The sequence below is a fragment of the Mustela erminea genome, chromosome 16, assembly GCF_009829155.1.
Source record: "Mustela erminea isolate mMusErm1 chromosome 16, mMusErm1.Pri, whole genome shotgun sequence".
Classification (NCBI taxonomy): domain Eukaryota; kingdom Metazoa; phylum Chordata; class Mammalia; order Carnivora; family Mustelidae; genus Mustela; species Mustela erminea.
In genome coordinates, this window is record NC_045629.1 from 31,287,812 (window position 1) to 31,304,500 (window position 16,689).

At 39.1% G+C, this 16,689-nt stretch overlaps 1 protein-coding gene across 4 annotated transcripts in view; it reads right to left on the reverse strand.

The window, feature by feature from the left end:
* Nucleotides 1–16,689, reverse strand: part of TPD52 (tumor protein D52) — a 99,727-nt gene that overhangs the window by 50,763 nt on the left and 32,275 nt on the right. Inside the window, exon 1 of one of the 4 annotated variants that reach the window (XM_032316897.1) lies at nt 14,119–14,214. The exons of the other annotated variants lie outside the window; for them this stretch is intronic. Coding sequence (XP_032172788.1) covers nt 14,119–14,146 — 28 coding nt within the window. The 5' untranslated portion in view covers nt 14,147–14,214. Of the gene's footprint in view, nt 1–14,118; nt 14,215–16,689 lie in introns of those variants that run through there. 4 annotated transcript variants of the gene reach the window in all.

Sequence of the window (16,689 nt, forward strand, 5' to 3'; positions counted from 1 at the left end):
TTCTTCATCAGTATAAGCCTCAGTTTTTCTCATCTGTAAAGTGCGCTAATACCTACCTCTCTCCACGGGGCTGTTGCAAACAGCCTACAAAGTGCTTAGCATAGGCACCCCATAAACAATGGCATTTGTTGCTAATAAACCACTCTATCTGGAAAATTAAAACATTAATTGACTCGTATTCCAACAAATATCACCATACATTATTACTATACCTTTGGAAGTATTAACATTATATCCTCTAGAACATGGGCAAATGAGCCGCCCAAGGTGACTACGGAAGATGGAGATTACAACTGGCCTCACCTTCAGAGATTACAGTTCAGCAGAAACAAAAACAATTGTATCTAAAACTAAGTGCTTACAATGTGAAAAGCAGTGTTCTAAATGCTTCACATAAATTAATGTATTTGATCCTCCCAGCAATATGAAACAGATATTATCAGTACCATGATCATTATTCCCATTTTACAGATTAGGAAACTAAGGCACAGAAAGGTTATCTATCTTGCCCAAGATGACTGAACTAAGTAAGAGACATATTTAGAATTTGAACCCAAACAGACTATCTCAAGCTTCCATTCTTAACCATTATCCTATCTTCAAGGTTAGTCTAGGGTAGGGCCCAGGCATCCACTTTTTTTTAAAGATTTTATTTATTTATTTGACAGAGATCACAAGTAGGCAGAGAGAGAGAGGAGGAAGGAGGCTCCCCACTGAGCAGAGAGCCCGATGCGGGGCTTGATCCCAGGACCCTGGGATCATGACCTGAGCCGAAGGCAGAGGCTTTAACCCACTGAGCCACCCAGGTGCCCTGGCATCCTCATTTTTAACTTGTAACCCAAGTGATTCTGATATGGAAAGTTCATGAATACACTTAAAGAAACACTGGACTGTTGGTAGTAAAGATCAGTTTATAGAAACCGTATCACTCCTAAACTTAAAAAAAACAAAATGGAGCTTATCAGGCTAGGTAACTACTGGACTTCTTTGCTAAGGGACACACAACCAAATGGAAAAGTACTTCCACTTCCAACTAAAGCATGGAATCAGTCCATGCAGGTGGTCTTCCTGCCTCCAGACTCTCCAACCCCTCTCTCCATTCAGTGCCAAAGAACCTGGCTTCCTAGATTGTTCTCCTTAATGAAGTACCAGATTCTATCATGTGCTACCTTCTCACTGAAGCCTACCTTGACTACCCATTTAAAATCACTATGCTCTTTCCCACCCCTCCCCCACACACATTACAACACTCCTTGATTCTGCTCTATTTAATGCTTCAATAGCAAACATTAACCAACACACTACATAACATACTTACTATGCATAATGAGTATTGATTATCTTCCCACCATCAGAACATAACTTACATAGGAGGAATAATTTGTTTTCCTCATTTGGTTTATTTTGCACATTAATATATCCCTAAGTGCCTAGAACAGTGCCTGACACAAATGAATATTTATTAAATGAATGTCTAACTCTAAACCTTTCAGTAGCTCCCCAATGGTTATCATATAAAGTCCAAGCATCCTCTCAAGAATTCTGGATACTAACTAATCTTTCCCCATCCTTAATCCTCTTAAATCAGACTCAGAAATCCAGGGAATCAGCATTTGCCTTTGTTCATATACCACTGGTTCCAGGAATGCCTTGCCCTACAATACAGCTTCAACCATCAACATCACAGGTTTCAGCCATTCTCCAAGGCCTCTGAAGTGGTGGCTTTTTCAAACATTTCTCTGAATTCATGGCATAACAAGGTCCACTCCAAGCAGACAATTTCTGGATATCCTATTAATCTACCTGCAGAGAAGAGACCTATGCACTAATTCCCATACTCTCTATGTCCCAACATCACAACCTGATTACCTGGCTGATACTGTTTCTTCTATTCTCTATGAATTTTTACAATAAAACCCATCAACTGAAGTAAACCAAGCATATCTGTTTCTTTAAGCCTAACAGAGCCTAATAACACAGGAGGCAGCAATGAACAGTAGTTAAGGACATGAACTTGATACAAGCCACAACCAGAAAGGAAAAGGTAGATAAATATAACCACACAAAAATATAGAACATCTACAGAACAAAGCTATCCAACAAGTCTAAAAGAAACTATGAACAGGGAAAACATATTTAGAGGACATCTCACAAAGTCTAATTCCCTTAATGTAACAAACATTTGTTAAGATCAATAACCCAATAAAAAAGTGATGGATATAAAATTAGTTCTAGAGAAATATAAATAGCCAATATATGAAAAAAAATCCTTAATCTCATTAATGAGTGTAAATCAAAATAAGACAAAAGTTACATCATTCTCAGTGCTGGCAAGACTCAAAACAACTTTAATACGCACTGAGTGCAAACTCAGGAAGATCTGTCAATAACTAATACTGATCGTAACAAACACAACATCCCTTTTACCCAGCAAATCAAGTACTAAAAATTTCCCCTCAGACACACAGTATCACCAAAAATACACCAAAATACAGTTTAAAAATACTACTTAAGACATTATTTATAAATGTTATTGGTCAAAAACATTTTATGGAATACTATCTGGTTGGGCCTCTGCCTTCGGCTCGAGTCATGATCCCAGGGTCCCGGAATCGAGCCCCACATTGGGCTCTCTGCTCAGCGGGGAGTCTGCTTCCCTTCCTCTCTCTCTGCCTGCCTCTCTGCCTACCTGTGATCTCTGTCAAATAAATAAATAAAATCTTTAAAAAAAAAAAAAAGAGTCATTTAAAAAAAAAAAAAGACTTAAATATAAGAGCTTAGGGGCGCCTGGGTGGCTCAGGGGGTTGAGCCTCTGCCTTTGGCTCGGGTCATGATCCCAGGGTCCTGGGATCGAGCCCCACACATCGGGCTCTCTGCTGGGCAGGGAGCCTGCTTCCCCCTCTCTCTCTGCCTGCCTCTCTGCCTGCTTGTGGTCTCTGTCTGTTAAATAAATAAATTATATACATATATATATATATATGTATATATATATATATGGGCTTAAACTATAAAACTCTTAGAAGAAACACAGACATAAATCTACAGGGCCTTGGATTAGGCAATGGTTTCTTAGATATGATACCAGAAGTGTAAGCAAAAAAAGAAAAGATAATTCCAAATAAAAAATAAAAACTTTTATACTTGAAGAACACTACTATGTGTAAGTGAAAATCCAAGACACAGAATGGTTAGAAATATTTGAAAATCATGTATCTGTTAAGGACTTGTATCTAGAATATATAAAAACCTCTCACAACTCAATGAGAAGACAACCCAATTTTTAAAAATGGACAAAGGATCTGAATAAACATTTTTCCAAAGAAGATATACAAATAGCCAGTAAGTACAGAAAAAAGTCAACATCATTAGCCATCAGTGAAATGGAAACTGAAACCACAGTGAGATACCACTTCAAACCTACTAGAATGACTGTAATCAAAAAGACAGTACTAAGTAGTATTGGTGAGAATATGAGGAAACTAGATTCTTCATACAGTGCTGGTAGGAATGTAAAATAGTGCAGTCACTTAAGCAGACAGTTTAGCCATTTCTCAAATGTTAAACAGTAAGTTACCAGGTAACTCGGCAATTGCAATCCTAGTATATCCCTCAAAATAAATGAAAACATACATTCACACAAATATACAGGAGTACTCAAAATAGCCAAAAGTAGAACTAGCTCTAAATGCTCATTAACTGATGAATGAATAAATAAAATGTGATATATCTCTATAGTGGAATATTATTTGACAATAAAGAAATTCAGTACTGATCCATGTTCTATCATGGATGCAGCTTGAAAAGAGGCTAAGAGAAAGAGACAAGTGACAAAAGACCACATATGTATAAATCCATTTTTATGAAATGTCCAGGATAGGCAAATCTGTAGGACGTAGGTTATATCTGCTTATGGCTGGGGCAGCAGGGGTAAAGAGTCACTACTAATGGGTAGGAAGTATCTTTGGGGTTGATGTTCTAAAACTGACTGTATTAGAGAATGCACACATGTATACTTAAAAAAACACTGAACTGTACACTAAATGAGTGAGTTGTATGACATGTGAATTTTATCCCAATAAAGTTGATATAGGGTTTTGGGTTTTTTTAAAGATTTTTTTATTTATTTGACAGAGAGAGAGCACAAGTAAGCAGAGTGGCAGGCAGAGGGAGAGAGAGAAACAGGCTCTCTGCTGAGCAGGGAGCCCGACATGGGGCTCGATCCCAGGACCTTGGAATCATGACCTGAGCTGAAGGCAGCTGCTTAACCAACTGAGCCACCCAGGTGCCCCAAAGTTGTTATAGGTTTTAAAAAGCAAGGTAAAGAATACTATATAGTACATATAGTATGACCCATTTGTATGCATTTTTACCCATGGCAAGTGTGTTTGCTGGAACAGGGACAGAAATTTTCTGGGGAAAAAAGTCAAGAAACATAAGATTAATTAACAAATCACCATCAGACTCTGGAGAATTAACTAAAGAAAGAAGAATTTCAGTTTTTACTTTATCCCTTGTTGTCCACTGAAAATCCATTTTATACCATATAAAAGAAAATGTGAACTTTTTAAACTTAAAAGAGTATGAGTTTGGTATGGTAATTAAAACCACACAGTATGGGCATACGAATAAACATATAGATCAGTGAAAAAACTGAAGTCCAGAAACATATCTCTGTACACAAAGGAATTTAATATAGGACAATAGAACAGCAGAGAAAAGATAAACTGTTCCTTAACTCACACCAGAAATTCCATATGAAATATGCCCAATGAAAATGTTAGAAAAACTGTAGGGGTAACACTCTACCCTATAACTATAAACTATTTTCATAGTAAGTGATGGCTTCTCTAAGATAAAAAATCCAAAAGTTACTAAAAGACTGACAAATTTGGTTCCATACAAATTTAAACTCTGTTACGATAAAAGACAATTAAGTTGAAAGACAAGTCATAGCCGGCAAGAAAATATTTACAACAGATGGAAGCTTACATACTTTGCATATACATATAATAACAATTCAGCTTATGGTACCTTAACATAATAAAATTAAAATTAATTTAAAATTTTAACAAAATGGATGGGTTGGATTACAGGTTTATTGTAAAAGTTACTAATGGGACTTAAATACAATATATGTATACAAGTGAAGTGCAGCTGTGATCTTAAAAATGGTTTGTATTGTTTTGTTTTTAAGATTTTATTTATTTATTTGACAGAGAGACAGCAAAAGAGGGAACGCAAGCAAGGGAGTGGGAGAGGGAGAAGCAGGCTTCCCGCTGGGCAGGGAGCCCAAAATGGGGCTCGATCCTAGGACCCTGGGATCGTGACCTGAGCCGAAGGCAGCTGCTTATCGACTGAGTCACTCAGGCGCCCCAAATGGTTTGTATTTTCATCAACAGTCATCTGACCCTCTTCAGTGAACAATATAAAACAATGTTTATAATTATTTCAGCTAAAAAACTCAGAGAAATATTTTTCAGTAAGCAGGTTTTCTTCAATAACCATATGCCTCACAACAGAGATATACTCATGTGGTGTTAAAAACAAAAAAAATCTGCACTAAAAGAAACATTCAAATTTATGTTGGTTTGTTCTTCCTCTATCCACACAAATTTATGAATATATCCAGCTAAGTACAAGATCATTACCAAGATAACTAAGATCAACATTCTTCTATTTCCCACTAAAAACAAATAATCAATTGAAAACCAAGTGCTATTTGGGGCACCTTGGTGGTTGATTCGGTTAAGGGCCCCACTCTTGGTTTCAGCTCAGGTCAAGATCTCAGGGTCAAGAGATCAAGCCCCGAGTCCGGCTCCACACTGGGCGTGGAGCCTGCGGAGATTCTCGCTCTCCCTGTGCCCCTCTCCTGAAGAAGGAGTCTCTTTCTCTCTCATGAATGAATGAATACTAAGTGTTATTTAAGGTGAACAGAGAAAAACTACTACTCTTTCACAGCCCTAGAAAAGGCAAGACATGAGAGGAGTCCCAAGTACACCTGAAATGACCAGCTTCTCCTCTCCCTGCAGGGTAAGAAGTCACATTATTCAATTCAATTCAAAGGTGAAAGTCACACAGAGTGGAGGTTTTGACTATATGATTTTATAATGAGCTCTCAGAAAGTCTTAGGTTGACTCTTACTTAATGCAGTCATTAATCCTCATAAACACTTTACTGTAAAAACTAACAAGTACGCTGTATAGAAGGAGCCAACTCCAGAGACCAGCCACACTAATCCCCTGAAACTTCAGGAGCCACAGGAAGAATGCAATGTAATCTCCCCGGCCTGCTGAACTCTGTTTGTTACAAGGAGTTCCTACTGAGATTACATTTGCAGTATAAACTCCTGATTTTAATTTCAAAATACACCAAGCCCAGACATAACCACTTACGTTGCCTTAAAGACATTAAGTGTGCACTGGTTGATCGCTTTTTGTCCCCTTTTAGACGGGCAGCCTGGTTTGTAGACAAGGCTCCAGTCTGACTTTATCCTTTTTTTTATTTGTTTGGAAGATTTTCATTGGTTTCCAGCTGAGTTTGTAGAGCTATGGGTAATAAAACACAGTGGAAGGTTTTCTTTTCAATTATTAGTAATTATATAATTGATAATAAAGGAATTAGGGTTTATCATTATTATTCTTTCTACTTTACATATTCATTCTCCTTATGTATTAAAAACACTATCCCAAGTAAGCCTTCAAAAAAAAAAAAAATCCCTTGGCAATGATGTGTTATCATCATTACCATTTCACAGATGAGAAAACTGAAAATCAAATAAATTTTTTTTTAAGATTTTATTTATTTATTTGACAGAGAGAGATCACAAGTAGGCATAGAGGCAGGCAGAGAGAGGAGGAAGCAGGCTCCCTGCTGAGCAGAGAGCCCGATGCGGGACACGATCCCAGGACCATGAGATCATGACCTGAGCCAAAGGCAGCGGCTTAACCCACTGAGCCACCCAGACGCCCCGAAAATCAAACAAATTACTTCACTAACATCTCACGAGAGTTCTTTTACTAGGACTAGACTTTCTCTAACTGCAACTCACTGCATCTCAAAATGAAACAGAAAACAAGATTAAACCAAGTTGGAGTGCACAGAAGGAATAAGGCATTGAATCGGAAGCAGGGTCAGGGCTGAACAAATGGCAATAAACAAGGCCATGACAGTTCTAAGGACAATCAGTGAATTAGCTAGTTCAGAAAGTAAGGTTTAGGGAACCTTTGGACTTTTGCCAAAGCCCGTGAAGAGCAGGAGCGGAGGACAGGATAAAAAAGAAAGCAAGCACAGACAAGCCAAAAGGGAGACCAGTCAGAAGACCACATAGCAACCACATGAGGATGAGGACCTGAGCTAGGGAGCACCCCAGTGGTCTGTGAGAGAGAAAAAGGCAAATGCTGAGAAATATTTATGACATAAAATTTGCAGCCCTTATTAGATGACTGCATGGCAAGAGAGAAAAAGAAAAAAAGACGCCTCTCAGAATTCTAAACATAGAAAATTGGATGGATGGTGGTGCCAAAAGAACATGGGAGGTTAAACAGCTTTGAAGAAAAATAAATTCCATTTTCGTCAAGTTCATGGGTTATCCAAGTAGATATGCTAAACGGGAAGGTGGAAACAAGATCCTGATACTGAGGAGAATAACCAAGAAATCAGGAGCACAGAAAGGCAGCTGAACCCTTGAGAAATTCTCTGAGGAAGAATATCCAAAGTGGCAGGGAAAACAGGTTTTTTAAAGTTGTTATTTAAATTCCAGTTAGTTAACATACAGTGTAATATTAGTTTCAATATTAGTTGTAATATAAGTTTCAGGTATCAGTGATTGAACACTTCCACACATCACTCAGGGCTCATCACAAGGGCTCCCCTTACTCCCCATCACCTGTCTCATCCATTCCCCCGTCGACCTCCTGTCTGGTAACCATCAGTTTGTCCTATACAGCTAGGAGTCTGTTTCTTGATTTGTCTCTCTCTCTCTCTCTCTCTCCCTCCCTCTCTCTTCCCTTTGCCCAGTCAAATAAGGAAGGAGAAATCAGGGGCAGGCAGGCAGGGACTGGCTTCAGCAACAGTACTTCAGGGAAGTGGTGAGAGGAGTAATCCTCATTACACGGGCTGAACCTGACCAAAAGGTGAGGAGGGAAGACTTGTCAGAGCTGCCCACTCTGGACAACCACACAGCAGATGGGGCGGCACCTAGACCGTACCACAGAGGAAAGAAGGGGTACTGGCATGTTCCACAGGCTAAGGCAATGGTTCTCAACATCAGTCATTTTCAAGAGCTCCCCTGGCCATCCTAAGGTGCAAGTGTATTAAGAACCACTGGACTCCTGGGGCGCCTGGTGGCTCCTTCGGCTGAGTTTCCAACTCAGTGGTTTTGGCTCAGGTGATGATTTCAGGGCAGTGAGACTAAGACCCGAGCAGGGCTCTACGCTTGTGCAGAGTCTGCATGAGATTCTCTCTCTCCCTCTGCACCTCCCCCACCTTGCACTCATTCTCTCTTTCAGGTAAATAAAAAAAATTCTTAAAAACCAAACAAACAAACAAACTACTGACTCAAGAGGTAACAGTTTATGAAGAATGGAAGAACAAAAGACTCAAGAAAGAGGCTGAAGGGGAACAAGAATGTGGAAGAGTACGGAGTCCCGGGTAAAGAAGAAGAGGCAAATCCAGCGCAAATGGAAGGGAGACATAATCTTGGTGTTTCTTTTTCCAAGTGGTTATTAATTAGCAGGCCAAAAGTTCTAGCAAATTTTCGTCTAAAAAAATTAAGGCATTTCATCTAATCTCAGATGTTACTATGGTACCGATCTCAATTTTGGAGTCAATAAAATACAGTATTTTTTAAGTGTTCATTTTTTTTTTAAGTTTTTACTTATTTGAGAGAGAGAGAGAGAAAGAGAGAGGGCAGGGAAGGGGAGGGGAGGGGAGAGAGGGTGAGGGAGAAGAGAGAGTCCCTGCTGAGCAGGGAGCCCAACAGGGGTTCCACAACTTGACCTGAAGGCAGACGCACCCAATACTTCTGCTTTTGAAGATAAAAGTTAATAATCTGCTTTTAAATTCTTTAGAACAGGGTGCCTGGGTGGCTAAGTGGGTTAAGCCGCTTCCTTCAGCTCAGGTCATGATCTCAGGGTCCTGGGATCAAGTCCCGCATAGGGCTCTCTGCTCAGCAGGGAGCCTGCTTCTCTCTCTCTCTCTCTCTGCCTGCCTCTCTGTCTACTTGTGATCTCTCTGTCAAATAAATAAATAAATAAATCTTTAAAAATAAATAAATAAATATATATATATATAAATAAATTCTTTAGAACATTTTCATTTAAGACAGCACATTAGGGGCACCTGAGTGGCTCAGTGGGTTAAGCCTCTGCCTTCGGCTCAGGTCATGATCTCAGGGTCCTGGGATGAGCCCCAATGCTCAGCAGGGGGCCTGCTCCCCCCCCCAACCTCATCTCTCTGCCTGCCTACTTGTGATCTCTGTCAAATAAATAGATAAAATCTTTAAAAAAAAAAAAGACAGCATATTAAAAGAAATTTTTTTTTTAAAGATTTTATTTCTTTGAGATAGAGAGACAGAGCACAAGCAGGTTGAGGGGCTGAGGGAGAAGCAGATTCCCCGATGAGCAGGGAGCCTGATGGTAGGCTCAATCCCAGGACTCTGGAAGAGGTAGGCAGAAGGAGAAGCAGGCTCTCTCTGCTGAGTCCCATGCAGGACTTGATCCCACAACTCTAGGATCATGACCTGAGCCAAAGGCAGACATTTAACTGACTGAGCCACCCGGACATCCCCCCAAAAAGACTTTAAATTAAAAAATTCACAATTAGAAACCATTATCAACTAATCTACTTGATTCATCAGCTAACTATAAATTTAAACAGTTTTTTTTTGGTTCAACTTAAAACAGTTCAATACTTGTTAGTTCTCCAATTCCAACGTGATGGCTTGAATGGTCTTTCTTTGTTTTCTGTCTTTTTGGCTTGGATGTTTTTGATAGATTATATTCCTCCTGCTTACTGCATGTTCACTTCATTTACACAGATTCTGGTAATTTGACAATCATTTCATTAATGCGTGAAAAGAACTGTGAAATGAAATTGACAAAAAAATTGACAGAATGTCACTTAGTCACAAAATCTACTTACTTATAAACTAAGATATGTATGACAGCATGGATACAGAGCTCTTGGTTCTTTTTCTCAAATTCTGCAACTAAAATTCTCTACCTAAAAAATGGAGCCATGCTAGTCCTGAATACACATTTTATTCACATCAATTTCAATGTGCTGCAAACAAATCCATTAAAGAAGTGTTATCAATAATTAAAGATAAGTTACTGGTTTCCATCAAGATAGCTAACTGCAGAAGCAAAGAAACAACAGCTGATTCAGTAATTATTGATGGGGACAATGTGCTAGCCATCAAGAAAAGATACATCATAAAGCTTGATCCGTACCTCCATAACTCCTTACACTCAAAAATACTCCAGATGGAAGAAATATTTTATTGTACATCTCTTCCATTTATTTCTTCCATTTACAAAAGAAATTATAGGTGGATTTTTTCCCCTCATTTTTAAAAATTAATCTTGGAGTGGAAAGGACTTTCTAAAATGACAAAAAACTCTTAGCCATAAGGGAAAAGATGGACAGATGTTACTTCAGGAAGATGTAAAACTTTTATTTGGTGACAACTACCATAAATAAAGCCAAAAGTCAAATAACAAATGGACAGGTGTTTGGACTATGTGAGCCAAACAGCTAATTTCCTTTATATTTAAAAAAAAAAAGCCCTTTGCAGCGCTTGGGTGGCTTCGTGGGTTAAGCCTCTACCTTCAGCTCATGATCTCAGGGTCCTGGGATAGAGCCCCACATCTGGTTCTCTGCTCAGCAGGGGGCCTGCCCGCCCTCCCGTCTCTCTGCCTGCCTCTCCTGTTTACTTGTGATCTCTCTCTCTGTCAAATAAATAGATAAAATCTTAAAAGAAAAAAAAAAGTCATTTAAATCAAGAAAAAGAAAAATTCTATCAGGAACGTTTGATAATATTGGGATGTTAGACAACAGGCATTCTAATTCACTACCGAAGATTTACACTTAGTGTAAATTTTTTGCTGGTATTTGGTAACATCTATAAAAATGTTAAATATACAGACCTTATAATCCAACAACTCTACGTCTAAGAATTTAGAATTGTCACTCTAGACACATCATATATAAGGGTATTCCTTTACAGCACTGTTGATTAATAAAGGGAGTAAGGAAAGCTATGTCCACTAGGAAACTATTACAGAATGAAAGAGCCTGACTCCATTTTTAACAATTTTTTTTTAAGATTTTATTTTATTTATTTGACAGAGAGAAATCACAAGTAGACAGAGAGGCAGGCAGAGAGAGAGAGGAGGAAGCAGGCTCCCTGCTGAGCAGAGAGCCCGATGCGGTACTCGATCCCGGGACCGTGAGATCATGACCTGAGCCGAAGGCAGCGGCTTAACCCACTGAGCCACCCAGGCACCCCCGACTCCATTTTTAAAGTGAGACTGCTAGAAATACCCATATGAAAACATGGTAACATTGTTAAAATTTTAAAAAGTAAAGTTCTATGGCAGATACTTCTATTTAGTTACCAAGTCACATTTCTTTTTCCTCCAGGCCACACAGTTAGACTACATTTCCCAGGCTACCCTCCAGTAAAGTGGGCCATGTGACCACAGCTGGCCAATAGAATGTGGGCCTAAGTTCCACTTTCAGGCCCTGCCCATGACAGCCTCCCTGTGATCTCTGATGTTTCTTTCAAATCCCCACCAATGCAAGTAAAGATACCAGATGAAAGCAGCCTGGTTTTCCAAGTTTCCAACTTAATACAAAGCTGCCAAGGAATACCATCCAACCAAAGACACCACACACTGAACCAGTCTGTGAACCAGTTTATTACATGGGGCACCTGGGTGGCTCAGTGGGTTAAAGCCTCTGCCTTCAGCTCAGGTCATGATCTCAGGGTCCTGGGACTGAGCGCATTGGGCTCTCCGCTCAGCAGAGAGCCTGCTTCCTCCTCTCTCTCTGCCTGCCTCTCTATGTGTGACCTCTCTCTCTCTCTCTCTGTCAAATAAATAAAAAATATCTTTTTAATAAATAAATAAATAAAATTTTGTTGCATGAAACCACTAAAAATTTGAGCTTGTTAAGGAGTTATCTTGTAACTTGTAACCTGACAAATACAGGCCACACTGATACATCATACAAAAATATAAAGATAAATATTAAACCTTTAATGGGACTAAACATCAGGGAAGCAAATAACGTTGCTTCTGCTTTTCACTTTATACTTCTCTGTGCTGCTTGACATTTGTTATCGTTTTACATTTATTAAAAGAGTTCATGTAAATCAGATAGCTGTTGAAATGTCAAAGGTTATCCTAAACAAACTGCCAGCTGTCCACAGTATTACAGACTGCCTTCTATCGCTATTATCAAAAGAAGAGGGGGCGCCTGGGTGGCTCAGTTGGTTAACGTTCGACTCTTGATTTCAGCTGAGGTCATGGTATTGGTCGTGAGATCAAGCCCCACATCAGGCTCTGCACTCACTGTGGAGTCTGCCTGAGATTCTCTCCTTTCCTCTGTCCTTCCCCTGCTTGTGCAGGTGAGCAGGCATGCTCTCTAAATAAAATCTTAAAAAAAACAAAGAAACAAGTCTCTAATTTATAATGGCCTACATTTCAGTCTTTATTATGTCCCTTGAAATGTCTTCATTTTTGTACTTACTAGCTTATGCTAATCTTTTATGAATTTTAAGATTTATAAAATGAAATTTTACATTTAATTTTTGATTTTCACCATTAATATTCTAATACTTTATGCAAAGAAGGAAAAGACATATCATGACTTAAAATTGTAAATTTCATTCTCAATAAGTAAAATATTTGTGAACTAAGAGCACATTCCATTTCTTTATTTTACATGAAGAGACAGTAACTTATTGAATGCTTTACCCTTTCTCTCCAAATTTGTAATAATTTTTAAAACATTCACCTTTTCACCCTTTCATGTTTTCTAAATCTCTCCAGATCATTTTTCCATCTGGATTCCTTGGGAGGAAGGAAGGACAGAATACTACCAGAATGACTACATCCTTTGTACTATTCTATTCCAACTATTTAAAAATATATAAATTATAGAACCCTTTATAGAACTTTATATTTTTTTAAGAGTCCATCTGTTTGTCCGAGAGAGAGAGCACAAGCAGGGAGAGGAGAAGCAGGCTCCCCACTAAGCAAAGAGCACGACGCAAGACTCAACCCCAGGATCATGACCACAGCCAAAGGCAGACACTTAAACCAACTGAGCCACCCAGATGTCCCCTTTATAAAACTTTAAACCTCTGAGGCTTCCTTGAATGTCCTGTAACTAGCAAGTAAATTTTGGCTGATACGTTCCTTCATTTATATTGATAATTAAAATGTATAAATAAGATCCCTCCCTGTTTAACACTTCCTCATTCTCATCTCCTTATTCATCTCAAATATACATGAGTTTATTACTCATGTATATATACATGAGTTTATTACCAGTGAAAAGTTCTTAATTGTTCCTACGACCCCTATCTGCTTGCCTCAGAACATGAACTTAAAAAAAAAAGAACAATTTTCAAATAATTGCTATCGTTTTAAAAATCAAACCACACACAAAATATTAAACAAATTTTTCACTGGAGTATGTAATGTGTGTGTAATGTGTAATTTGTGTTCAAAAAATTTAAGTTATATTAAATATTATTTTAAAAGTTACATATCCACTAAATTTAAATGAAATTTGCATATAAGCATTACAAGATCTGACAGGGTACCAACACGAACAAATTACTGTGTACTATAAACAGAATGCCAAACAGACAGAAATGTCAACACCGGAATTTGTTGGCTGGGATATACCTAAGAGCTCAGTAGCTTTTCTTTGCTCTTGTACTCTGTCTTCGTGTTTTTTATGTCATTGTCTTATTTTTCCCAAAGGAACCACAATTTATGTTCCATAGTTTGCAGAGCTGATTTCAGCTAGGGTTTGCAGTGGCAGCAATTCCCCCGTATCTCTCAAATCCCAATTCTGTTGCTGTATTTCTTTCTGTATGCTTACCCTGGGTGAGGATGGGTGGCTCACACATGCTCTGAAGAGGGAGAGAGATTCAGCTTTAAAGGTGAAAAGCGGAGGAGCTTACATCTGATCGTCTCAAATCTGGGTGAAAAGGAGGCAAGAGCATCTGCTGAAAGGAAGAGGGAATGACTATGGGGCTTGAAAAGGTTGTTTACGTTCAGCATAGACACTATGAGAAAGGGGTAAGGATAAGGGCAAGAACTGACACAAAGTAAAGCAAAGAAAGTCTATATCACAGGCTCGTTTTTACCATTTGTAAAAACTTCTAACTCGTTCTGCAATGCTGAGTTGCAAACAAAAGCCCAATCATGTCACTGCACAGCTTAAAATTCTATAAGAGCTATCCACCGCTCTTAGGAAAAAGTTTACTCCTTCATGTGGCACATAAGACCCTTAGCCCCTTAATTCCCTCTGGCTTCTGCACACCAATCCCAGCACCTATGTGCTAACCATCCTGGTTGGTGAGCAGTTTTCCAAAGAGTTACTAACCTTCGGGATGTTACACATGCTGTTCCTTCCAGACTTCTTGCCTACAGCAGGGATTCTAAGTTACCTTCTTAGGTTAAGATGGACGATATGAAGGCTAGAAATCACAAGCAAGATACTAGAAAAAAATTTTCCAGTTTATAGCCTGAAGTAATGGTAGGAGTCAAACATTAAAATGTAGAATGACCAGATGGGCTGTTTAGAGATATCTAACTGAGGTTAGTTGAACCTTGCCTGCCCTCAAGACAGAATATGACCTTAATCCAGTTCACTGGGAATATTTTATTCCCAAAAACAGTCTTCAATTCACTACAGTATCAATTAAAGGACAGGAAACTAATACCTGATTCCATGGTTCTGTTAACCAAGAAAAGAACCATTTTATCATGTTTAAACTATTTTCACCAGGGATGCCTGGGTGGCTCAGTTAGTTGAGCGGCTGACTTCGGCTCAGGTCATGATCTCGGCGTCCTGGGATAGAGTTCCATATCAGGCTCCCTGCTCAGCAGGGAGCTTGCTTCTCCCTCTGCCTCTGCCTGCCACTCTGTCTGCCTGTGCTCACTCTCTCTGACAAATAAATAAATAAAAATCTTTTAAAAAACAAAACAAAAAAAACTATTTTCACCATTCAAAATAAACGATTATTCAATCTAAGTGCTAAAGAAAAACAATTTTTTTTTTTAAGGAAGTGATTGGGGTCCCTGTCTGGCTCAGTTGTAGAACATGCACTCGGTCTCAGGGTCATGAGTTCACACTCCACATTGGACCCAGAACCTACTTAAAAATAAATAAACAAATAAAAGGGGTGGGGGGGGTCTGTTTGTTTGTTTGTTTTCCCAAAGAACAAACGAATGAACGAATGAAAGGGAGAGAGGGGGGCAGGATGGACGGAGGGATTGAGGAAAAAACTATTTTTCCAAAAGCTCCCCCAGAGTTTTCCCAAGTCCTTATAGTGCCTTGTTTTGTTTTGTTTTGTTTTCCCTTCCCACTTACATAGAGTCTTCCAGAAATTCCTGAAGGTGGTAAGGGAAAAGGAGTGGTACTGAATGGCATTTGAATTCATTTAGAGAAGGATCACCTAAAGAATAAGTGTAAATAAAAGGAAAGGAAGGCCAAGAAGAAACAATAGTGTTGGAATAATAAGGAAGACTCAGCAGATTCACCGAGATTTCCAAAATGACTTCCTACTACGGGAGAAACAGGCGATTGACCAGCCCAAGGATTCCATTCTGCCCAACTTATGTTTCCCTTGGTATTAAAAAATTATTATTCTGATAAATAAGCTTTGCTAATCCCAGTATACATTTTTCACAGCAAAATACCTAGCATAAGTACTAACTCGTACACTAAGGAAGACAGGCTCACTTTTAGGTGCTAATCTGATAATATTAACTAATATCCAGGTGAAGTCCTCTTCTTCCGTATCCAAATGATCAAGAGGTCTCCAAAATCCTCCATTCCTACTACACCAGGATCAGACTCTAGCTGAATTTTCCAGAGTTAAAAGTTGGTACTATCAACAGATAGCTTTGGATAGCAAGCGTCCTCAGACCACTGTTCTAAAATAAAAACAGGGAAGAAGGCAAATCAGTTAAGCCTCAGGCTCCTGATATTGGCTCAGATCATGACCTCGTGGGTTGTGGGAATGAGCCCTGCTCAGCAGAGTCTACTTGATCATTCTCTCCCTCTATGCCCCCACCACTGACTCACAAATGCTTTCTTCTCACTCTAAAATAAATAAATCTTTAAAAAAAAAAAAAAAAGTGCTTGGACCAACTGTTGAGCTGCTCATCTTTTCTAGCTCCGCACAACAGTGCTGACATTTGGCCACATCCGATCTTCCTTGGGACCAGGTATCCTTCAGTGAGACCCATGAGTAGACTTAACCCAAAAAGACCAGGTCCTCTGTGGCTAGTCACAGCCATACACGCCCTTACAGCTACTCCCTGTGGCAACCACCTAACCCAGATGGCATGAGAGTCGAGATGGATGGGAAAAGCTATGGTCTGGGGAGAGGTTTTGTGTGAATAGGCAATCGGCATCCTAGTTAAGAACAGCGCTGTAAGG